A 24,269-nucleotide genomic window follows, 5' to 3' on the forward strand; every position below is an offset into this window, starting at 1 on the left:
TGGATAATATCTGTGTTCAAGCTTATTGCCTTGGTTTATTTTCACTCCCAGGAGATCATTCCACTGTATGAACAGATCACGATGTGTCTATCTCTGGGCAGCTGTAGATGGACAATTAATGAAGGTCTAAGTTTTCAGAATTATATGCTGAGTGAGTGGATCACTATAGCACAGAAACGGGCACCTTTGAGTTTATGAGAGGTTGTCAACACTTCGCCAATGTAGCTGGAGACACGTACATCTCTACCAATGGTGTATGAGGGTTTTAGCCATGTCACACGCTCAGCACCCCGCCCCTCTCCCCACGTGGACAGACTCTCACTCTTGGCCCGTCTGGTGGACGTGAAATGGTGTGGCACAGGCTATTCTCGTTTGCATGTCTCACATGGCCAGTGAGGTTGAACTTCTCTTCATATTTTTGGCCATTTAGGTTTCCTTTTTTGTGAATGGCCCATTGATATCCTTAACCCTTTTTAACCCCCCCCCCCTTTTTTTTTAGCCATTGGATTGCCTTTTTCTTGTTTGTCCACACTTTCAGCCCACTTCTGCCAGATCCCAAAGCAAATTCAGATCATGGCACTTCCCGAAGCTCTCTCTAGAACATCCAAAGCTTAGCTTGTAACCTTGCTAGTGGCCCTGGTTTGCCTGTGGGCTGTAAATCAAGTTCAACCCCAAACTCAGCTCCACTTTCTTTCTCTTCCGACCTCACCTTCCACTGCTTCCCTCCATCCACCTGAACTCCAGCCCCATAAACGCAACCTTCTCTGTCCCAGGCTTTCTGCAATGCTGTTCCCTCCTCCTGGAAGGCTCACCTCCCTATTTCTGCATTCTGCCTACTGCCACTTTCCCCGTGAAATTTATACTCTCTTCTCGATTCAGAGTCAGAGCTGCCTCTAAGTAATCACTGGTGCCATCATACTTTTCTGGTGGCATTTATTATTTCCTAATTTGTACTGTTTTGGCAACTCGCTTTAGGGGTGCCTGGGGGGCTCAGTCAGTTAAGTGACCGACTTTGGCTCAGGTCATGATCTCACAGTTCGTGGGTTTGAGCCCCGCATCGGGCTCTGTGAAGACAGCTTGGAGCCTGGAGTCTACTTCAGATTCTGTGTCTCCCTCTCTCTCTGCCCCTCCCCCACTCACACTCTGTCTCTGTCTCTCTCTCTCTCAACTAAATATTTTTTTTTAAAAAACTCGCTTTGCATACCTTTTCCTTTACAAATGTACCTGCTCCTTCATTATGTTATTTTAACCTTCATTCATAGTCTGATTTTAACCTCATCCATGCAACAGCCTGAGATGGGGTGGTGTTAACAACTCCTTTGGACAGATGTGGAAACACGGCCCAAAGGGCTACTCGCTTACCCAAGATCCCATACTGGCCCAGAAGCAGAGCTGGATTTGAAGCCTGGACTCTCCCAATTCCACTTCTGGATCACTGCACCACACCCCTCATATGTGTATGTGTGTGTTGTGTCAAAGCCTGATTCCCCCTTGAGACTGTGGCCCCCCGTGGCTCCCAGCTCTAGGTCCCCCCAGAGTGCACTCAATGAATATGTAATTCCTTGAAACTACAAGGATCGCAGGGTGCCAGGGACTGTGCAAATGTCAACTCTGATCTTCACAGCAACTCTATTCAGATAAGGAAACTCAGGGTCCCACGGCCAGCAATTAGTGGAGCTGGCCTTTCAGACCCAGAGGTAAGCTCCTACTTCCATAATCTCCGCCACTGGCATCCCGAAGGCAGAGCCAGCCAGCCGGAGAGATCAGAGCCCAAGGCGGGGAGGCAAAGGGCCAATGGTGGGCAACTTGACAGTGAACATGGAAGGCTGGGATGCGGATGCCCACTGACCACACCCACGATGTGCACACTGCCCCCAGACTCCACGGAGTGTCTGCAGAACGCGACGGTAGCAGGTCAGAGGAGGGCTGAGGGATGGGGTGGGGGGTTGTTGGCAAGTGTTCACCCCACCCCCACAGAGTGAGTCTGGATACGGACAAGTCTGCACCCCCCCCTCCCCAGGGCAAGGACTCTAGGTGACTGGAGTCATGTCCAGTGCCTCAGTCAGCTATTCCTATGACCCTGTGTGTTGTCTTTCACGGTGTGCCATTTATTTAGACTTTGTGTTTGTGTGCCTGGTATGTATTCGCGATTCTATCTTTGTGTTTCGTTCCTGTGCGTTGTGTTCGTGTGCCATGCGTCTGGTGTCGTGGGCCTGTTGTTTGTCTACCTTACGTGCATGTTCCGTTGTGTGTCCGTGCCGAGCACACTCTGTGTCTCTCCTTGTATCTGTGTCCCTCCTTGTATCTGTGTCCAGTCTGTGTCTCTATTGTGTGCCGTGTGTACCGTGTGTCGGGAACTTGGGTCTGTGCTGCGTGCGCTGTGGATCTACGTTATGCTTGTGCTGGTCTCCGGCCCGACTGTCCACGCGGCGAGCGCCGGCTGCTGCGTGTTTACGTGTGTGAATCCCGTCCGGCCGCCCCGGGGCCTGCGCCCCCGCCTGCAGCCAGTGCGCGTCCGCACCTCCCCGCCGCGCGTCTGGGCCAGCGGGAGGTCTGCGCCCCGCGCGCTGCGTAGTGTGTTTCCTCCAGCGGCGCGGGGCGGTGCTTCCGCGTGTGCCCGCGGCGTGGCCCGGTCGCGGCGGGCTCCGCGTCCCCGTGCTGTCGCGCCGCGGGCCTGCGCCCGGCGCGCGGGGCGGCGGGGATGCGCGCGCGGGGGCCGGGGGCGCGCGGGGGCGGGGGCGGGCGCGGGCGGGAGGCGCTGCGGGGCCCCGCGGCCGCGGGCTCCAATGGCGAGGCCGGCGCGGCCCCCGCTAATTACATAAGCGGGACGTCAATAATTCGCGGGAAAACGCGAAAAAGATGGCGCCCCGCGCCCGGGGGGCCCCTTCCTGAGCGCCCCGGCCCCTCCCTCCCCCGCCTCCCCCCCCTTTTCCCCGCGGCGCCCCCGCCCCGCCCCGCCCCCGCCGAGACCCCGACCCCGGCCCCACGGGCGGACACTCGGCCGGGCAGCCGCGGGCCGCGCGCAGCCGCCTCCGCCGCCGATGCGCCTGGTGGCCAGACTCCAAGTGGGACCGGCCGACACGCAGGCTCGCGGTAAGCTCAGCGGGGACTCCCCGCCACACGCTTCGCTCCCGGCACACATCCCTCTTCTCGAAATCTCCCCGGACTGCGGCGGGCCGAGCGCCTCCGGGGGTCGGGGTGGGGGGGTTGGGGTCCCGGGGAGCCGCGCGCCTGGGGCTGGGACGCGGGCGAGCGGCGTCCGCGGGGCCGGGGAGCCCCGCCCGAGTCCCCGAGCCTTAGGGGGGCGTGGGTGACAGGTCGCTGCTCCCTAGCCCCAAATCTTGACTTTTCCCGTTCGGGGCGGGGGGTGGGGCGGGGTGGAGACCGACGGGGGCATTTGGGATTTTGCTCACGTCCGAAGTCAGGCTGCAGCAGGACTGGGACGGGGGAGGCTTGGCGTCGGAGCGACTGAAGAGAGGAGCGCTTGAACCCGAAGGGGGTACCTCTGCAAGGTTTTTTTTTTTTTTCCCCCTCCTGAACACCCTTTTTTAAAAAGCCAACGGCTGCCCTGGGAGAGGCCCCGGCGCATGAATCATCCTCGCTTCCTGCCCCCGCCCGGCCCCGCGCTCCGGGTGCCGCGGATTTGAACTGGACGCCGACGGGAACCCGCAAACAGGCATTTCTTTGCAGATGGGTTTGAATCAGCCAATCACAGCCCGCGGGGGCCCGCCCCGGGAGGATGGAGGCGCGGGGAGGGGGCCGCCACCCGGGGGCCCCCGCCCGGCCAGTGGGGGCGCGGCGACCGGGCCGGCTCCCAACGGCGCGAGGGGGGAGGAAGTGTCAGTTTGTGAACCTGCCGCGGCCCTGGGCCCAGGCCCGGCGGGCGGGGACTTCGCAGCGCCTGGGAGCCAGGTGGCAGGGAGAAGGCAGGGATTCAGAGCGCTGACCCTGCCCAATGCCTGCGCTGCCCTGCTGTCCAGAAAAGGGCAGAATGGCCTGCCGTCCAGAAAAGGGCAGAATGGGTGTGTGGGGTGGAGGAGAACGTGGCCACACTATCGTCTGGGGGGCCAAGACCCCTGCAGTGCCCTGCCTGCCCCATGGCCCCTGACATGCGCACGCATGTATTTCATTTCATATACACACTGACATACTGCTGCAGACATCATCAAGCCCAATCTCACGGGAGTGCACATGCACTCACACAGAAAAACACACAGAATTCTCTCCCTGTCTATAAATAATTGTAACACCAGGTGCCGGTGCCATGGCGGGGGGGGGGGGAGGGGACCAGAGTAGGAGGTGCAAGGCTGTGTTTTGACTCAGCAGGGAGTGTGTGGAAGGGCACTGAGCCAGGTGAGCCCAGAGAGGGGAGGAAGGGGCCTTGGGGAAGGCTTTCAATGCCAGCAGAAGACATGGGGGAGCCACAGAAGGTTTCTGGAAGGGAGCCTAAGAAAGGGAATTGGGGGCCCTGGGGAAGAGTCTGGTAGGAGACAGGAAAGCAGGGAGTGACCTGCACTGGGCACTGGTGTCTCATTCCCCTTCCTAGTACCCAGCATAAGTGAGCCTTCCGAACCAGTTACCGAATGAATGAATGAATGAATGGCCCAAGCAAAAGAGGCCTGAACCAAAATGGGCTTGGAAGAGAGGGGCCAGATGCCAGAATTCACTAGGCTTGAAGTTGGCCGACTGTGGCAATTCACGGTTGGAGAAGTCTAAAGATGCTCGGGTTCTGGGGACCATCAGTGGTACCATTAGCAGAAAGAAGAGCGCACTGGGGCAGTGGCACATGTCGTAGGATGGTGAGAGAGACAGGTGTGCAGAGAGTGACCAGCAATGACTTCACTGTGTGGAGCACATTTGCATCTGAGTAGAAGCATAGGGAGTTTAAATGTCCCAGTATTGGTTTTCATTAAATCACCTCATAATTGAGAACAGAAAGGGGGATTACAAAAGACACAGGTGGCCAGTCTATACCGGGTCACAGGCCAGCTAGGAATTTTCCTTCCTAGGTGACTTTCCTTGGGCCAGATCTCAGGGCGGGGGCAGAGAGGGGGGAGAGTGAAAACTTTCCGCTGCTCCCCTGGAGAAGACCCTCCACTCAGATAGCCCGTTTGCTTAAGGGAGAGAGCTTCAGGGTCCTAAGCCTGGGATTCAGGCCCCCTGGGTGCAGAGACCACTCTGTGGATGGTTGAGGTGTTCGTTGTCTTTAGAAAGCAGCATGGTATGGGTGGGAAAGAGAGGTGGGGTTTAGAATCAGCCCACCTGGTTATGAATCTCGGCTCTGCCTCTGCCCCACTGGCCACTTTCCCTTGCCAAGCCTCAGTTTCTGTGTATAGTGGGAGTAATAATGTCTCCCTCGCAGGGTTGTCATGAGGCTCCAGTGAGATAATAGAAGTGCCTGGCACATAGCCCGGGTTTCGTAAGTGGTAGTCTCCTTCCTTCCCCGGATGGACTTCTGGAGCAGGGGAGAGAGGAGTAAAAACCCTGTTCTCTTTCTCTTCCAGTGTCAGGGGAAGCTGATGGAGAATCGCGCTCTGGACCCAGGCGCTCGGGACTCCTATGGTGCCACCAGCCACCTCCCCAACAAGGGGGCTCTGGCAAAAGCCAAGAACAACTTCAAAGACCTGATGTCCAAGCTGACGGAGGGCCAGTATGTGCTGTGCCGCTGGACGGATGGACTGTATTACCTCGGGAAGATCAAGAGGGTAAACCTTTCCTCCCGGGCCCCAGTTCCGAGGCTCAGCCTCTCTGCTCATCCTCTGGCCTAGGCCTCCCTTCATCCCCCTCATCCTCCAAAGATGAACATGGAAGGAGCCAGAGTCTGCTCTTGCAGGTGCCGTCCTTAGGGCCAACATCATCCAACCAGGTCTTTAGAAAAGAGCCCTGCGATCCTACAGAACAAAACAAAGGCAGGTTGGAGAGGATCTCAGATGACCACCTGGCCTGTGCTGTCCTCAGCATTTCCACCAAGTTGTGGTCCCCTGGCCCCTGACTGTGTGGCTCCAGGGACTGGGCGCGCACTACCAGGAACTGCTGTCCTCCTTCCCCTTCCAGCCCAGCTCTGCTTTCTGGAGCGCGAGGAGTGGGTGTAATCTCTCTGTCCTGCAGGGGCAGAAATGGGAGAGGAAGACCACGTCCCAGTGGCTTTTCCCCAGCCACTTTCTCACGTTACCCCTCCCTCTCCGTGCCCCAGGTCAGTAGTTCTAAGCAGAGCTGCCTGGTGACTTTTGAAGATAATTCCAAATACTGGGTCCTGTGGAAGGACATACAGCATGGTGAGTACTCCTAAGAGCTTGGGCCCCCTGCCCCGTCCCTGGCCCTCTCTCCTCCTCCACTTCCGTTTTGTCCTCCTGTCCTTCTCTCTTGCACTCCTGGCACCTGGCCTTGTCTCCCCACTCCCCACCAAGCCCACCTGAGAAGACGGTAAGGTGGCCGGTTGTGTTTTTACACGGAAAAGGGCTTCTGACATCTGTCATGCCCTTGATTACTCCCATGTCTCCCCTGTCACAAGGGAGGCAGGAAGGTGGAGAAGGTGGTTCGGGAAGGTGCCGGGAGAACTGGGATGGGTCTCGGGCCCGTGTCTGCTTTCTTGCTGTGCTTCACCCCCTGCTGCACGAAGCTGTGGGTCAGTCTGGGGCTAGGAACGGGGAGGGGTCCAGGCAATCCAGACGGGCACCTCTAGACGTGAGCACCGTGTGCCGTACCCCCGTGTGAGGAAACCGAGCGGAGGCAGCTCTAGCCTCGGTGGAAAGCCAGGAGAGCAGAGACGGACCGGGCAGGGTGAAGATGATCATGCCTACGCGGGGCTGGACCAGCTTCGGGGGCAAAAGGGAGCTGGGCTGGGTGCCACCCCTGCACTCGGAGAGCTGACATCTTCCTGTCTTGCCACCGCTGTCCCTTCCCACGGACACGACAGACCTCGCTAAGCAGTCACGGCACTCTCATATTTCTAACGTGGAGCTCCAAGTGGAGGCTCAGTAGACCTCGGACCAAGGTTTCGCTCTGCTGCTGGCTAGCTGTGTGTCGTTGGGCAAGTGACGACACCTCTCTGAGCCTGTTTCTTCATCTGAACAATAAGGAGATGATGAAAATACTGGACTCCCAGGGTGGTTAAGTGAGACTCCACGTAAAACTCTTAGCCCAGTGCTCCGGAGTTACAGGGAGGCAGTCTCTAAAGAATTTGTTACTGTAAGAAATGATCTCAAGGAGCCTGCCAAGTAGAGGCCGCAGAACCCAGCCAGTTTGTAGAGATTCCAAACTGCCCTTTTCTCTAAGATGTTGTGGCTAATGTAGACTTGGAGGTTCTCCAAGCTCCCCTCACCCTCAATTTATAATACAGAGATCCAAAGCAATGAGGAGCTCTTCTCCCAAGTTACCCTCTTATTGAAGACCCAGAGAGCCAACAGGTGAGAAAGACCCCTCAGCAGACATTGAGTAGAAGGTCCAGCATGTGCCAGGGACCACACGTGTGCCACCGCCCCTGGGGAACAGCTTGTCTCCCCCTCCAGACGACTGTGCCTCACCGGCAGGATGGGGCCCTGTCCTTGCTGTGCCCAAGATGAGAGCACAAGGCTGAGCAAGCCGTAGTTATCGATTACTTAAGCTTGTTGCTTTATTGGTTTATATCAGTGGCTTTACTTCCTGAAGCCAGTGCCGGCTTAGTGCAGCCCCTGCCTGGGGGCGTATTGTGGGATAAGAGGCAAGAGACTGCGTGTTCATGTTCAACAAACATGTCTTGACCATGTGTTATGTGCCACACACTTTATGAGGTCCTGGGGATATCGTGAGGAGCAGCTACCATTTCTGCCCTTAACAAAACTTTTAGTTGGCTGGGGGAACCAGACAGAAACATGTTTCAAAATGTATTAATTTATTCACGCAAACCTTTCACACATAACTACACTTATTCTTCAACAATAACCACCCCTCCCCCCCCCAAAAAAAAAGCAGAGAAAAAAAGAGATGAGAAAGAACTTGTAGATGAGAAGCAGTTGAACACATTTGTGGGGCACCTGGGTGGTCAGTCAGTTAAGCATCCGACTTCAGCTCGGGTCACGATCTCACAGTTTGTGGGTTCGAGCCCCGCTTCGGGCTCTGTGCTGACAGTTCTGTGCAGCTTCAGATTCTGGGTCTCCCTCTCTCTCCGCCCCTCCCCTGCTTGTGCTCTGTCGCTCAAAAATAAATAAATGTTAAAAAAAAAAAAGGTTAATAAAAAAAGCAGTTGAACATACTTGAACTTATTATATTTTTATATAAGAGACAGTTGGAAATGTGAATAGTCACCGAATTTGTTGGTGATAGTAAGAAACCGTTTTTAATTTTTAGGTGCAATAAAGGCACTGTAGTTATGTTTTTGTTTTTTTTGTTTGTTTTTGTTTTTTTTTTTAATTTTTTTTAATGTTTATTTATTTTTGAGACAGAGAGAGACAGAGCATGAACAGGGGAGGGGCAGAGAGAGAGGGAGACACAGAATCTGAAACAGGCTCCAGGCTCTGAGCTGTCAGCACAGAGCCTGACGCGGGGCTCGAACTCACGGACCGTGAGATCATGACCTGAGCCGAAGTCGGACGCTTAACCGACCGAGCCACCCAGGCGCCCCTGTTTTTGTTTTTTAAAAGAACATCCTAATCTTTCAGAGATACATACTGAAATATTTTCAGAAAATGATTAGGTATCTGGGAAGTGATTCAGAATAATACGGGAGGAGAAAGTGGGTGGGAATATAGGCAAAGCAAGACTGGCTATGAGTTCTTCATTATTGGTAAGAACATGGAGTTTCATTAGAACATTCTATTATTATTAACATAGAATTTTGTTTAACAAACAAGCTAAATTAGGCAGGAGAGGCAGCGTGATATGGTCAGAAAGAACAAAGGAGTTGACGTTAAAGAGCCATGGGTTTGAATCCAACATCTCCTACTTAACTTCTGGGACTTCTCAGAGCCTCAATTTCCCCACCTTTAGAATGGGCTAATGATAATAGGTACCTCAGAGTAGTTGAGATTCAGTGAGTTGGCCCATGGGGCCCAGCGCCACGTCCAGTAGAGGCTCAGGAACTGGAGGGTGATTTTTTTAAACTCTTCTAAGTCCTGCGAGTGAGCAGAACCTGACCCCGAGGGCCTCCCTCTCTCCCTTTCAGCTGGCGTTCCAGGGGAGGAGCCCAAGTGCAACATCTGCCTGGGGAAGACCTCAGGGCCGCTGAATGAGATCCTCATCTGTGGGAAGTGTGGCTTGGGTGAGTGTGGTGAGCAGGGCACATGGGAGGCCCCCACCCGCCCCGGCCCCAAATGGCATATGCCTCGCTACTGGGATCTTAGCCGGCTTCCCGTTTCTCTTGGAGCTCCAGAGTGACAGGGGGCCAGTCCATGAGAATGAGGGCCCAGGGAAGTGACCCCTGGGGGGAGCTGGGGCTCCAGGAAAGTGAGACAAGGTATGCGGTTTGGAGCTCCCCCTAACCCAGTAGAGAGGAGGGTGGAGAGATGGGGCACAAAGGCTTAAGCCAGGTTGTCGTGCCTCCCCTACTGGGGCCCAGGCTGTCTTTTAGTTGCCTGCTTGGACGCCAACTTGGCTGCCTTGGTGAGCATCGCCTGCCAGTGCCCTGGCAGCTGGCAGGCACCCGGCTCCTCCTAGCTGCTGCCACCCTCCCCAGCCCTGTGGCCTTTGGGCTGCCTGGCTTGGGGTCAGTGCTTCCCTGTGGGCGCTCAGCAGCCCCCTCTCTTCCTCAGGTTACCACCAGCAGTGCCACATCCCTATAGCAGGCAGTGCCGACCGGCCCCTGCTCACACCTTGGTTCTGCCGACGCTGCATCTTCGCCCTGGCTGTGCGGGTGAGCCCTCCCCGCTTGCAGCCCCTGCCTTTCCCCACGCCAGTCTGGGAGCCTGGACTCCCTGGGCTCCCACCTGTCGGCAGGTCACAGAGCCTGCACTTTGGAGGCAGACAGCCCTCCTGCCACTGACCAGGGAGCGTTACGTCCTTGGCCGGGTTCCTTAGCCTCCCCGAGCCTGTTTCCTCAATGGTAAAATGGATATGGGTTGGTGCCAGGGGTAGGTGGCCCCCAATAAATGGTGCTCTACTATCAAAAGACAAAATCCATGTAAGCAGCCACCCTCAGTACCTATTGGTTATTATTGTCACCTTTCTTGCAGCGTGCGACTACTAATACTGTTGTTAATAGAGATCTTTCTGGGATGGAGAGAGCATAGATTTGGGGTCGATAAGAAAAAGCTTCTTGCGTTTCTGACAACGTTGGAATAATTGCGGGTCCCCGAGTCAGCGTTTCCCCCGTGCTGGCCGCACGCAGACCTGTGTGGCCGCGCCCCCCACCCCCCACCGGGACCCCGCCGCTGAGCCGGACCCTCATCTCCCCGCAGAAAGGCGGCGCGCTGAAGAAGGGCGCCATCGCCAGGACGCTGCAGGCCGTGAAGATGGTGCTGTCCTACCAGCCGGAGGAGCTCGAGTGGGACTCGCCCCACCGCACCAACCAGCAGCAGTGCTACTGCTACTGCGGCGGGCCCGGAGAGTAAGGCCGCGGGGGCGGGGCCTCCGGGGGCGGGGAGGTGGGCGGGGGCTCCGCGGAGGGGCGGGGCCCGAGGGAGCGAGGCTGGAGCTCAGGCTGTGTGGCTCCAGGAAGGGAAGGAAGTGTGGAAGCGCGGCTAAGAGCCTAGCCCCAAGTGTCCAGATCCTCCCAGCCCCTTGGGGCTGTGTGCAGCCCCTGAGTGCAGTCCTCATCGCAGTTTTCCCGCTATACGGTGTGGTGGACAGGGTGCGATTAGATTAATTCACATAAAGGCTCATGCAGTGCCTGTTACTTGGAAGGCACTTAATAAATGTTAGCTGTTACTGCTGGCGCATGGAATTGAAGGTAAACCTTGATCTTGTCCGAGCCAATGAAACAGGCTGCTGGTGAGGCATTAAAGTACTTTGGCCTGGAAGTGTGCAAGCAGGGGTAGGGGATCATACCTCAGGGATGCTGTGGACGGATTCTTGCCCTGACTATAGGACAGGAGTCTTTGATTGATTCTTCCTTGCCAGCCTGGGCCTCCATGTAGCCATGGGGGACTGAGCCTGCTCTCTTGGCCTGACTGCACCAGACCTTGTGGCAGGAACCACAGAAGTGACAGATGGGGTCTCTGCCCTCAGGACATATCCGTATGGGATGCCCTAAAGTCCTGAATCTTAGACCCAAGCTCTGTTGACAACCAGTAGGTATCTGGAGGCTGGGCTTATCCAGCCTAGCAGGGTAGCAGGCCTAGCTAGGCTTATCCAGCCTAGCAGGCCAAGGGATTAATTACCTTGGCCCCATCAACTTCCCTGGGTGTGGGGAGGTCTGTGGGATAACAGAGGAAGAAATGCTTATAGAGACCTTAACAGAATTCAGGCAGTGGTTCTCAGTGCATCTCCCGCCCGCCCGCCCCCCCCCCTCCCCGCCCCCGCAAAAGATTGAGTAGGTCTGGAGTAGGCCAAGGAATCCTCATATTTTAACCTGGACCCCAGGTGATTCTGATGTTCACGGTCCATGGACCGCACCTGACAAGTTATGAATGAAGCATCGGTTGTCAGTGAGGAAATACCACTTTGCTCTTTGTTCATATTTAGTGCATAGTTGTTGAATGGCCATGACAGGGTAGATACAGTACTGGGTGAGAAAAACCAGACATGGTGCTGCCCATGGAGCTTACAGGAGCCATTATATTCCTGCCAAGTCTCTAGGGCAGACCTTCCCATTGCGGTAGTTTTTGAGAAGCTGTGTGTGGGGCCCAGTCCATAGATGGGGGCTCCAGCTGTGTCATGAGGAGGGCAGGCTTTGAAGTTAGGGAGGCCAGGGTTTGAATCACCATCCACCATTTGCTTCCTGAGTGACCTTGAGCAAGCCATTTAAGCTCTGAGTCTATAAAATTAGGGCAGTGGCCCATCTTTTACCAGAGGGTGAGATCAAACAATGTAGCATATGCCTGCTCCCTGGACCTCCCCCTGGCCCAGCCTAAGTGCTCGGTAACTGTGAGTTCTCTTCCTTTTCCCCCGGTGGAGTGCAAGTTTGTGTTGGGAGAGGTTGCGGAGGCTGATGCCTGGCTAGCAGTGTGGGCCTGGCTGACCCTGGCTCCTCTGGCTCTCCAGATGGTACCTGCGGATGCTGCAGTGTTACCGGTGCAGGCAGTGGTTCCACGAGGCCTGCACCCAGTGCCTCAATGAGCCCATGATGTTCGGAGACCGGTAGGTACTAATCTGATCCACTTCAGCCTTGAGGGGACAGGGGACAGTGATGGCGGTGGCTCTTTCAGACTGCCTGCCAGGCCCTACGCAGGTGGGGGTCTGTGAGGTGGGCACCTGTCTATGGGAGGCAGCTCAGGGTGAGGGAGGCCTTCTCAGTAGAGGGCTGTGCCGGACCACAGCCCCAGTTGCCATTGACTTGTCAGGGACCTTAGACAAAGCCCCACCTCCCCTAAGCCCCAGTCCCTTCCTGAGTCTGGGCCGAGGGAGAGGGATGCAGGAGGCCCCGCCTCACCCCTACCCAGGCTACTAGAGGAGCCACTGGGAGCTGGATGATTGATCTGGCTTCTAATGAACGGGGCTAAGCTAACAGAAGGCTTCTGTGTGTCACACCAGATATTGCGTGTCTTGGTTGGTGTGTCAGGGTTGTGATTGCGTGTGTGTGCACGTGGGTGTGTGTGTGTGTGTCTCAGAGGGGAAGAGGGTGCCCACTACAGCCCAGCCTAGCTCAGCTGGCTCTGAACTCAGCCACACTCTGGGATAACGGCGTTTGGGGAAGAGTTTGGCATAGGGGAAGGTCGGGAAGTATTGTGTGGTCTGTGTCCTGCCCCGTCCTAGCCGCTGCCTCCTGCAGGGACCACTAGTCGTTGGAACGAGGACAGCACTCACTGTGGGAAGGCCGGTGGAGAGCAAGGGTGGGCGAGGGCTAGGCTAGGGTGGGGTGTCAGCCCCTGCCACCACAGGCCTCTCTCCACCTTCCTCCAGGTTCTACCTGTTCTTCTGCTCCGTGTGTAACCAGGGCCCGGAGTACATCGAGCGGCTGCCCCTGCGATGGTGAGACGGGGGGGCTCGCTCGGCCAGGCCCACCCCTGTCCCCTCCCAGCTGCTCCGCTCCCACCTCCCTCCGGGAACAATTCCATGTCCAGCCACCAGGTCCCAGCCTTGCCCCTGCCCTTCAGCCTGGGCCCTGGAGGCTCCAGCCCGGGCTGGGCAGGCTGCCGCCTCACCCCAGCCCCACCTACTCGCCCCCTTGCCCAGGGTGGATGTGGTTCACCTGGCCCTCTACAACCTGGGGGTGCAGAGCAAGAAGAAGTACTTTGACTTTGAGGAGATTCTGGCCTTTGTCAACCACCACTGGGAGCTCCTGCAGCTTGGCAAGGTATGCAGGGCCACGGGAAGGCAGAACGGCCAGAGTCCATTGCACAGTGGGCTTACCGAGGTCCAGAGAGGTGAGAGGTTTGCCCAGGGTCACACAGTGCAGGACTGGTGTCGGGGTCTCTTGAGGACTCACCCTTCGGCAGCACCACCTGCCCGCAAGGGCTATTGGCTGGGAGAAAGACCTAGAGCCTTGCAGCTGCCACATCCCCTGGTCCAAGCCTCTGAGCCCTTGCCCTGCGAGGGGCTTCCTTGACCCGGGTTTTGGCAGCGGGCGGATTGGGGCCACCCTGACTCAGCAGCAGGGGGCCGGGGGTGGATCTGGCTGCAACAGGGCTCCCTACAGAGATGTTGGACCTGCTCCAGATTACCTGGCTGTAGTGGAAAGTGAAGTGGGCCTGCCCTCTGCTGATCTTACTCTGAATAGCAGAAGTGGTCAGCGGGAGCCTGCGAGCCTGGGAGCTGGGCAGTAAAGTAACAAACCACAGACTTTCAGGAGGTCAGAGGTGGCCAGCACAGCTTTGGGGCTGAGCCAGGATTGGAGCCAGGGCATCCCAACCTCTCTCATGGTGGGGCCATGCCCGCTTCTCCCTAACAGCAGCCTTAAGAGTCCTCTCTACCAATCCAGAGTGGGGCATATTCTCTACTGACTGCCAGAAATCTTTCTTTGATGAGACAGGAATTTACCAAAAACAATTTTTTTAAAAAGGACAACCCTTTATGCTTTGCAAAAGCTTTTCATATAACAACATCTTCATTTATGGTGTTTGATAATTTATAAAAGCCATACGTGTTGTAAAGCCTTAAAAGACAGATAGAGCTGGTATTTTTAATAACTTTTTTTCTGATATATAAAAAGAACATACATGTTCCTGATAGAAAAATTGTTAAATGCCAAAAAGCATAAGGAAGTAGACTTTAAAACGTCACCTACCCATCACACCACACAGAAACAACTGCTACTAATGTATTCCATCCTTTCTTCTGTGTCTGTTTTTCCTTTTTCCTTGGCTTAGGTTATACAGTAAGTAAACTTTTAAATCATCTTTTTTTTTTCAATTCATATTATATCATAAATACGTTTCCATATTCCAGAAAGAGTTTTCAGCAACATTTTTAATGGTTTCCTTGGTTTCTAGCATGGTTTACTTAGTGCTTTCCTTCCTGTTGGGCAGGTAGTTTCTTGCCCACGTTTCATATTTGGCCGTCATTAGGAACGACGCTGCAGTGACCACTTTTGTACTTAAAGCTTTGTGTTTCACGTTAGATCTCTGTGATAGATCCCATGGCGTGGCATTACTGGGTCAAGGGCATGGGCATTTTTAAAGCTCCTGATACATCTAGGACAGGAGTTACTCTCCCCATTTCCAGAGGGAGAAGTGAGCTCAGAGAGGTGAAAAGATTTGGAATCCTGGAGGAAGTCAGGGTCCTCACCCGGAGATTGCAGGGAGGGGACAGGGGCCCCCATGTGCCTGGGTCTGACTATCCTGCTGGCTGCTCTCCCTCAGCTCACCAGCACCCCCGTGACGGACCGAGGACCGCATCTCCTCAATGCGCTCAACAGTTACAAAAGCCGGTGCGTGCAGGGAAGGGAGCGCGTGCATGGGCCCTCCCCCCTCCCCCCCAACAGGTGGGATTGGGTGTAAAGCATCTTCTGGCCTCGTGGTCTTTGCTCAGCCTGTGCTCCAGCCTGGGTGTCCTGCCCCTTCTCTTTGACTAGATGAGTCCCACCCATTCTTCAAGATCCAGGGAGCACTCCACCTCCTTTGTGATGCCTCCCCTGAGCACTCCAGTGACCTGATGCATTTTGGCCCTGGGCTCGGCTCCACAGGGGGTACACCCCTGATCTCTGAGGGCCCATCCTGCTCTGGCCGTCTGTGGTTCTGGGCCAGGCACCAAAGGTTCCATTCATCATCTCTTGGGTGGGCCACCGCCTCCTAGCTTGTCCCCAGCACCATGTTTTCCCCTCCAGACTTCTGACTCCTCAGAACCTACATCTGGCACATCCCTTGCTACTCCTGCACAGAATGCCCAGGCTCCTGAGCACGGCATTCAAGGCCTCTTATGAGGAGACTCTGCCCACTCCTTCTGCCACTGATTCTTTGCTTTATTCTGGGTGTCAGCCATTCTGAATGCACTGCTCTCCCACTCAGTGCTTTTGCTCAGATCCCTCTGTTTGACTAGGATGCTCTTCCATCCATTTCACTCATTTGTTCCGTGAACAACTTTATGTTTTTTAAACGTTTATTTGTTTTCGAGAGAGGGAGAGAGGGAGAGAAGGAGGGGCAGAGAAAGAGGGAGAGAGAGAACCCCAAGCAGCCTCCACACTCAGCACAGAGCCCTACTCAGGGCTCGAACTCATGAACCGTGAGATGACAACCTGAGCCGAAACCAAGAGTTGGACCCTTAACCGACTGAGCCCCCCAGCCGCCCCCAGGAACAACTGTTTATTGAACTGCTACTCTGCGTCAGCCCTTTGTGGATGCTGAGGACACAGGGAGGAATAGGACATGGTCCCTGCTTCTGTGAAACCTCTCCAGACATCGCTAGACAGAATTAGCCACTCTATTTTCCTTCTGCCTTCTCACTATTCTTGAGTAGTGGGACTTCCTGCCCTCCCCGTAGATAGTCTCTTGAGGGGGAGGACTGTCTGAGTCACCTCTTCACCTCATGGCAGCTCGGCTAGTGTTGGAAGGATGAGGGAAGTACCTGGAGGTGTTTCCAGTCTCCCTGGGGAGACCAGAGAACAGAATGGTGCAGGATCCAGTGTCTTGGCCATAGCAGTTCCACTGAAAGCTGGAACTTCCGATAGAAGGTGACCTTGGGGCTGGCTGAGGGAGAGGAGGAGCAGCAGGAACCACAGACATGCAAGAGGAAGGATGGGGGGACCACCAGCCACATCCCCAGCCACGACCTGGGACCCCTGGTCCCACAGGACTTGAGGAATCAGCATCTCCATGAGCAACTCTGGATTTCAGTTCTGGGTCCAGGGAGACAGAGAGTAATTTTAATGCTTGACTCTCCTCCCCAGGAGGATGGACCGACAGACTCCAGAGCTTTCTCTTCCCCCTGTCCACCCCCTCCCCCCAGGTTCCTCTGTGGCAAGGAGATCAAGAAGAAGAAATGCATCTTCCGCCTGCGCATCCGGGTCCCGCCCAACCCGCCAGGGAAGCTGCTGCCCGACAAGGGCCTGGTGCCCACTGAGAGCGTGGCCTCCTCTGAGCTGCGTAAGAGAGGAAAGAGCAAGCCTGGGTCAGTGCCTGGGGACCGAGCTCGGGGTCTCCGCTGCTCCCGGCTCCAGCCCCAGCCTATGTGCTGTGCGGTGGGCCCAGAGACCACAGTGACATCCAAGCGAGCAGGGAAGAACTCCACCTGGTTAGGCCCAGCTGGAGGCACCCTGAGAGGGCCAGTCAGCGGCTGGACTTGATCCCCCATCTGGGATTTCTTCCACCGCGGCCCCTATTGCCTTGCTTGGAGGGAAAGGCAGATCGTGAAGCCCCGTCTTGCCGGGTTAGAGCTGAGGCAGAGAGGGAAGAGGAAGCGAGAGTGTGTACGGGGTCCCTAGCTCTCCTGGCCAAGCTGAGCCCCTCATCCTGGGCGCCCAGGGCAGAACATCCTTCCCTCTTTTCTGCCCACCACACCCCCCTCCGCACGCTCCTACACCTGCTGCCTGGAGGATGTGCCCTCCCCAGACAGCCCTGTGAAGGAGCGCCTGTCCCTACCCGCCCTGCTGTGACCCCAGCCCTGCCTCTCCTTCCTCCGGGCCTTCAGGCTCTGACCCAGCCACCCTCTCCCCTTTCTGTCTCCACAGTTTGTTGCCTCATGAATTCCAGCAGCAGAAAAGGCGAGTTTATAGAAGAAAAAGATCAAAGTTTTTGCTGGAAGATGCTATTCCCAGTGTTAGTTTCTTGTTTTCTTGCTCTCCACGTTCACACACAGGGTCAGCACGTTAATTAGGGATTCCTATGCAGGAAACTAAGCACCCCAGGCCCCAGGGACTCTCCCACATCCCTTAAAGGAGAAGCCAGTTCCTTCTGCAGCAAAACAAGCAAAAACCAGGCACTTTGAGACCACCGCTTTCTCTCCCTACACTCTCCCACGACTGCTTTCTCTCCCCAAACTCTCCTGAGAAGCCAAAGGGGGCGGGGCAGGGTAGGTAATATCCTCACCTCCACAGTCCAGTGGGGACACTGAGTGCCAGGGAGGGACAGTGACTTTCCTGAGGTCACACCTCAGCCAGTGGCAGAGCCCAGCCTAGACCCAGGGCTCCGGAGCAGTCTTTCCTTGGCCCCGCATCCTTGCTGCAGCCCTCCCTGGAGGACGAATACTAGCGATGCTCACACCTCCCTGTCACCTGACAGCGAGCAAGTTGCTTTTACAGCCAACATCTCATTCTTCTGTGCTTCCCAACACCTCTACCAGGGAAGCATGGCAGGTGTCGCTGGCCACCTTTTGCGGTTCAGGTAACTGCGGCCCAGAGTTGGGAAGGCCATGTGCTCAGCTAGGGACAGGGCTAGAACCGGTCTGATGTGGCTCCCTGGTCAGACAGAATAAAGAGCGAGTGACGAGTCTAACCTTCGGGAGGCCCAGCCCTCAGAAACCCCGTGTGGCCCTCAGCAGAGAGAGGGTGCTGTGGGGGGCGGGTCTGATGCTCACTGACCCATCCTCCTGCTCCTTCCTGTGTCCACAGAGTGACTTTACCTCAGCCTGGAGCACCAACCACCACCTGGCCAGCATATTTGACTTCTCGCTGGACGAAATTCAGAGTTTGAAAAGGTACCAACGAGGGACCCGGCAGAGAGGGCTGTTCTGGAGCGTGGGGTAGAGGCAAGCAGTGAGACCTCCATTCCCTGGCAATGAAGGAAGGCTCTGGAAGGGGCAAACGAGAGAGCCTTTTGAGGGAGTGGAAGGTCCCTTGGGTCATTCTAGTTAAAAGGGTCCACGCTGCATGAGGCCTACTGACTAGGCTGCCTGACGGGTCTTCCCACGATAGAACTTTCAGCACGACATCCTCCTGCTGTAGGTGTGCGGGGCTCCTAGGGACAGCTCCCCAGAGCAGGGTCAAAGGCCGCCTCGCCTGGGCCCTCCCTACCTGTCCAGCCCCTGTCCTGCTTCTCTCTGCCCTCACACCATATACCAGAATTGCTTTGGCCACCCTGCATTCCCATTCCTCCAGGGAGCCTTCCCTGGCCCTCCCCAGGCTGTGTCGGGTGCTCCTGTCTGTGTATCCCCACAGCTCCTCATGCTCAGTACACCCACGGGGAGGGGACACACAGCCCACTGTTCTGTTTCTGGAAGTGTCAAAGGCCAGCTGGTGCTTCCTGAAGGAGAGGAAGGGCTTCAGTCAGGCCTGGGCTGCAGCCCCTACGTACCAATTACCGACTGCGGTGTCAGGGTCCTCCAGCCTCTCTGCACCTCCCACCTGTTTCCGCGTGGTTGTTAGGAGGCTCGAACGGGTGCTGGAAATGAAAGCCCTTTGGGTCTATATAGCACCCAGGTGGCGGTGGCCAGGCTCCTTAGTGGACCTCTCGCCACGGGGGCGGGTGTGGAGGGAGGCTTCCTCTAGCATCCCGAGGCTCCTCGGGCTCTGGAGGCCGCTGCGTAGGAGATGGACAGGCCAAGGAGCAGCCCCTGCAGGCACGGTGGTGGGAAGCGCCGTGGAGGGAAGGCGGGCCTTCGCTGGGCCGGGGGAAGGGGGCGACGCTCAGGGCCGACTGGAGGGTCCCAAGGGATGCCGAGGGCCGACGGCAGGCTCACCCTCTCCCCCCTCGCAGCGCCAGCTCGGGCCAGACCTTCTTCTCCGACGTGGACTCCACGGATGCCGCCAGCACCTCCGGTTCGGCTTCCACCAGCCTCTCCTATGACTCCAGGTGAGCTTCCCGCAGGATGGACCCTGTCCGTCGTCCCCCCGCCGCCTCGCCTCCCCCTGGTGCCGTGTGGCCCACTCTGTGTGCTGGGGTGTCAAGCTCGGGGCCCGGGACCATCTGGTTCTGATGTGGGCCTTCAGGTGGCTCTTCCATCAGCTGCAGGTTATGTGACACTTGTTGCCGAGCAGTTTCGGTTCTAGGGCTCTACCTGCCATGATTTTGCCCGTCTCTACCCCTGACTATAGGGTCCCCTGCTTCCTGGCTGTCTAAATCTGGTGTCTGTCTTCTGGGTCACTAAGGAAAAGAGCCACTGATTTGGAAGCCTGAGGGAGGGGAAGATGGCATCCTGCAGGGTCTGGGGTCTGGGAGAAGGGACAGAAGCGCCTGGGGACCTAGCCAAGGGTGCAGCCTGTGTGGCAGTAGCTGGTGCTCGGCAGCACGGGAGGCTCCTGTGACTGCATGTGAGGACTCTTGTGTCTTGACGTCTATCAGAGCATCTCTAGTTGTCGGTCTCCTTTGCTGCCTCTGGATTTGTAGTTATTTCCTCTCGTTTCTTTGGTTCTCACAAGCTCCCCGGGGCTTGGCTTATGTTTCTAAGCATCTGTGAACACATGCCTCTTCTTCTGTGTGTTTCCCCACCACCTCTGTCTCTTCGTCTGTGTGTGTGTGTCGCCCACATACATCTGTCTGTCTGCAACCCAAGACTCTGGGTACGAGGCCCATCAGTCCCTCCCTCCCATCCCCCACCCCCTCCGACTCCCCAGGGAAGGGCCTCCGTGGTGCAGGTGCAGGCGAGGCCTCCGCGCGGCACTCGGGAGGCGCAGGGTGGCGCCCCTCCACCTGTGCGTGCAGTGCTGAGGTCCTACGTGGAGAGTGTGCACTTTTAGAGCCGGACACACCCGGGTTTGAATGCCTGGCTCAGCCACTCGCCTGCTGGTGGCTTCTCCTGTTCGGCCTCCTTGGGACCGTGGTGGGGACCGTGGTGAGGATGGTGGTGAGATGCTGCAGCCCCCCTGGGGCCCGGCCCGGTGCCTGGCGCCCGGGAGGGGCCTCAGGGAGAGGGGCTGGTCAGCATCGTTCCACCCCGTTCCCGCCGTCTTCCTCCCCCAACCCTGACGCAGACGGACAGTGGGCAGCCGCAAGAGGAAGCTGGCGGCCAAAGCGTACGTGCCCCTGCGGGCAAAACGGCGGGCAGCCGAGCCGGGTGGACGCTGCCCCTCAGACAGCAGCGCGGAGGGGGCTTTGGGCCCCGAGCGGCCGGACGAGGGAGTCGACAGCCACACCTTCGAGAGCATCAGTGAGGATGACTCATCCCTGTCCCACCTGAAGTCCTCCATCACCAACTACTTTGGCGCGGCTGGGCGGCTAGCCTGTGGGGAGAAGTACCAGGTGCTGGCCAGGAGGGTCACGCCCGAGGGCAAGGTCCAGTACCTGGTGGAGTGGGAAGGGACCACCCCTTACTGACGAGCCCCAGGGGACGCTGGCAGCCCGTTCTCTCCAGGCCCGGGCGGGGGAGGAAAGCAAGACAGCTGCGAGTGCCTGTGGCCGAAAGGCCCTCCCGCCTGCCTGCCAGGCCCAGGCCGGCGCCTCTCTGCGTGCCTGTTCCGCTCTTGGGCCTCGTCAGGCTCGCCACCCCTTTGCCTGTGTGTCTAAGGTCCCACTGGCTGTCACTCAGTGTCTTCACACTCTCCCTCCAACCGTTTACCTGTAACTGAATGTGTGTCCCCGTGGCGCTAGGACCCTTCTCCCTGAGGCCCGAGTCTTTCTCTTCGTCCCATTATGTCCCTTTACCTCTCTCCTACCCCGTTTGGGGGGGGGGGGGGTATTTACACACCCACGCGCGCATGGCTGTCCCCGTACCGGATGTCCTTCACAGCTGACCCGCGGGCAGCCGGTCGTCCCAGGGACCACGGTGTGCCCAGGGAACCTTCGAGCATGGCTGAAGGTGAAGAGGACGCCCCTCCGAGCTTTTCCCTCCCCCCTCTGCTGCCCCTCCCTGCTGTGAGAGTGGGAGGCTGCCTCTGCCGGTGAGGCAGAGACCCCGGGGCTCTCGGGATCCCAGGAGCCAAGAGGCTGGGTCTCTGCCTCAAGGCACCAACACCAGAGCTCGGTTAGTACAGGCTGCAGGTGTCGCTGCAGGTGTCGGCTTCCGAGGTCCCAGAGTTGGTCCTTTCTCTGGCCCCGCCCCCTCATCGTTGCCGAGGTCCTGGCCTCAAAAACTTGCAGGACAGGAAGGGGGAGGAAAGGAGACCTCAGGCTGTCTCCTGTGCCTCCCACCCCCAGACCCACCTCACACCCAGCCGAGCGATACCCACTCTCACAGAAGCTGCCATCCACACGTGCGCTTTCACCCTCGCGGCCTACACACCACCCGCACGCACACACGCGCACCCCGCTCCCTCCGGTGCCAGCCTGGCTCGTGCCCTCTGCTCTCCCGTGGCCCTCTTCAGGGGCCCTGTGCTGCAACTAAATGTGAAAGTCCAGCTCCGGCCCCTTCGTCCTGCCCATGAACCAGCTAGGACCCCACAGGGAGGCGTGGAGGGTGCACACCCTCTTCCTCACCCCCTGCCGCACCCTGAGACTGACAATCACTTTTTGGGACAGGTTGGGACTTTTAAAAGGCTTGTGTTGTTCAGTCCCCCCAAAGGGAAGCCTTTGTCAGCGGGGGTATAAGTAGAATTCTTAGAACTGACATTACAACTCATACCATCTGGAGGGAAACCAAAAATGAGAAGGGGAGGGGACCCCTCATTTTTGCTGCTTCCAGAGAGATTAGAAACTGACCCACTTGATTGGAAAGTAGGAAGAAGTGCCTTGACTAGGGCAGGGGGTGGACCAGATGGGGACCAGCCTTGCCAACTGCCACCATGGCCTCCAGCCTGGCTGAGTTCTGCAGGCTGCCAGCTGCAAGGCGAAAGTGGGTGAACGAAGGGGCGGCAGTGGGGGCAGCAGGCCTGGGGGGCTGGTTTTTCCGTTGCTGTGCACATCATGGAGTCCCTGAGATTGTTCAGACGCCCCTTGCCTTAAACCTCAGCTCCTATAGTGCCTTTCACACGGGACCTCACCTGCACGTGGCCCACCCACTCCCCTCTGCTTCCCCAGCAGGACCCAGGCAGGGAACAGCTGGGGTTGGGCCCAGTTCTCTCCCTTCTCAGCCCCACAGCTGCTGCCACGGAAGCCCCCCCGCTGGGGCCAGATGGAAGGGGAGCCGAGAAGCCAGCCCCCAGCCTAGCAGGGGTGTGGGACCCGGCATCCAGTTTGTGGCTTCCTGCCTGTCTTCGGCTTTCTAGGCTTCTGGGAAAGCACTGGATGAGCAAGGCCTACCACAGTGCACCTGTACCTTCTCTACTCAAGCTCCAGAGAGGCTCTGGGCCGGAAGAGGGGAGGGGGTGTCTTCCTCACTTGGGAAGTCAGAGTAAGGCCTGGGAAGGCCACCCTGGCTCCACACCCCAGCATTTCATTCATAGCAGATAATAGCTGCATTACTGCCAACTGACCTTATAATAACCCTGTGCACCTTTGAAAAGATTTATGGTTTTGAATTGCTGCTTTTAATAACATTTGTTATATTAAAGTTATAATTAATATGTGTGACTTATAATTTAAAAGCTCCCTTTGAAAAATTAACTATCTTCTCCCTGGTGAACGAACCGTCTATCAGCCGTTGGGTACCGGGAGGAATGGTCTGGTTTCTGGTCTTGGTTTCCTGGAAACTGAGGAGGCATGACAGGACTCCATCTGGCCACCTGCCACTCCTACCCCTCCCTCCCACATTCTCCCCACAATATTCTCACCTTTACCACCAACAGGATGTGGAACTTTTTTTCTACTGTGAGTACCTGATCCATGGGGGCAAAAAACAGCTGAGGGCCATGAAGTAAAAGATGGGGAATGACCTCAAACTGACCTTATTAAAATAGTTAACGTACAGCCGCTCTAAAACTACTTAATGCACGCAGTCACACAATCCGAGAAATCTGGTGTTTATGGCCTATGCCACTCCAAGCAGGTGCCTTTGCTTTCCTCACCCTCCAGATGCCAGCAATAGTCCCTGCCGAGTTTAGCTCCCAGGTGTTTGGAGGAAACCCTTCTACATATACGTGTGATGTGATGGGTTATTACTTTAAACTTGCCTAAATTTGGGACAGTTGGAAGAGAGAAAAATAGGCATGAAGGGATAAGAAAAAAATCAGCTATAGGGAGGTTCAGGTCATTGGTTCAAATGGATTTGGTAATTGCAGGGACAAAGTGTAGCCTGTTAATCACCCTGAATGTTCATGTCTGCACTTAAAAAAATTCATTAACCGTCGCTCCCACTTGTTTCTACCATGGTTTCTGGTTCAGCCTTTTAGCTGCCCTTGGAACAAAACCACAGCTGAAGCCAGGGTGTAAGGGGGTGGGATTATTCTTTGGGCTGCCAGCAATGTGATGGAATGAAAAGTGAATGGTCTGAGGGGTCAAGAGACCTGGGTTCTAGTCCAAGTTCCAAAGTGAACAGCTATATAGACCTCCTGAAAACAATGGTCCTGCCCAGGCTGGAGAGTGCCTGGTTCTTCCTAGTCTAGGTTACTGATTACAAATTTACAACAAATATTTACTTTGGAATTTAGGAGCAAGAAATTAGAATTCTCAGAAATTCTCTAAATCACAAGTTATTCTTGAAATACTTGAAACATTCCCCCCCCCCATTATCATAGATATCTGAAAAAAATTTAACAGGAATATTAAGCTTAGCAGTAACTACAAAGAACTGTAGCCTATAGGGAATATTTAAACACTGGAAACCTCCAGGGAACATTACTGGCTAGTATTCAAATAACATTCAAATATCCTAGCAAGGTTAAGAATACATGGAATCACATGTCAAAATTGCTAAATTAGAATTTACTTTGCTTCCAAAGCTTATTTCTTCAAACAAAGCTCATAGGATTTGTATAAAGTATATTATGTGTATTAACTTATTTGTACAAACAACTCAGTTTGCAGCAGATAGGGCTCGACAGACACACCTGGGACATGGCAACAATCGCAAGCAAGATT

The 24,269-nt window shown here is 56.1% G+C and overlaps 1 protein-coding gene across 2 annotated transcripts; it reads left to right on the forward strand.

Annotated features, from left to right (window-relative positions):
• The first annotated feature begins 2,738 nt into the window (after nt 1–2,738).
• Nucleotides 2,739–22,816, forward strand: PHF19 (PHD finger protein 19). 2 transcript variants are annotated; one of them, XM_047829429.1, is made up of 15 exons: nt 2,739–3,093; nt 5,505–5,705; nt 6,194–6,275; nt 9,140–9,235; nt 9,726–9,826; nt 10,371–10,519; nt 12,115–12,210; nt 12,973–13,041; nt 13,246–13,366; nt 14,871–14,938; nt 16,453–16,614; nt 17,174–17,261; nt 18,053–18,138; nt 19,137–19,232; nt 20,351–22,816. In XM_047829429.1, exons 2-15 carry the CDS (start codon nt 5,520–5,522, stop codon nt 20,691–20,693), a joined length of 1,743 nt encoding a protein of 580 aa, XP_047685385.1. In that variant the 5' UTR covers nt 2,739–3,093; nt 5,505–5,519; the 3' UTR covers nt 20,694–22,816. The 2 variants fall into 2 exon arrangements, with proteins under 2 accessions (XP_047685385.1, XP_047685386.1); XM_047829430.1 differs by lacking the exons at nt 2,739–3,093; nt 5,505–5,705; nt 6,194–6,275; nt 9,140–9,235; nt 9,726–9,826 and having other exon boundaries at nt 10,386–10,519; nt 12,028–12,210.
• Nucleotides 22,817–24,269: the final 1,453 nt, after the last annotated feature.

Source organism: Prionailurus viverrinus, chromosome D4 (assembly GCF_022837055.1).
Source record: "Prionailurus viverrinus isolate Anna chromosome D4, UM_Priviv_1.0, whole genome shotgun sequence".
Taxonomy (NCBI): domain Eukaryota; kingdom Metazoa; phylum Chordata; class Mammalia; order Carnivora; family Felidae; genus Prionailurus; species Prionailurus viverrinus.

Coding starts and splice junctions, on each gene's coding strand:
- PHF19 (XM_047829429.1), top strand. CDS start 5,520: ATGGAGAATCGCGCTCTGGACCCAGGCGCTCGGGACTCCTATGGTGCC. Junction 5,706..6,193: donor ACCTCGGGAAGATCAAGAGG/GTAAACCTTTCC, acceptor TCCGTGCCCCAG/GTCAGTAGTTCTAAGCAGAG. Junction 19,233..20,350: donor AGCCTCTCCTATGACTCCAG/GTGAGCTTCCCG, acceptor ACCCTGACGCAG/ACGGACAGTGGGCAGCCGCA.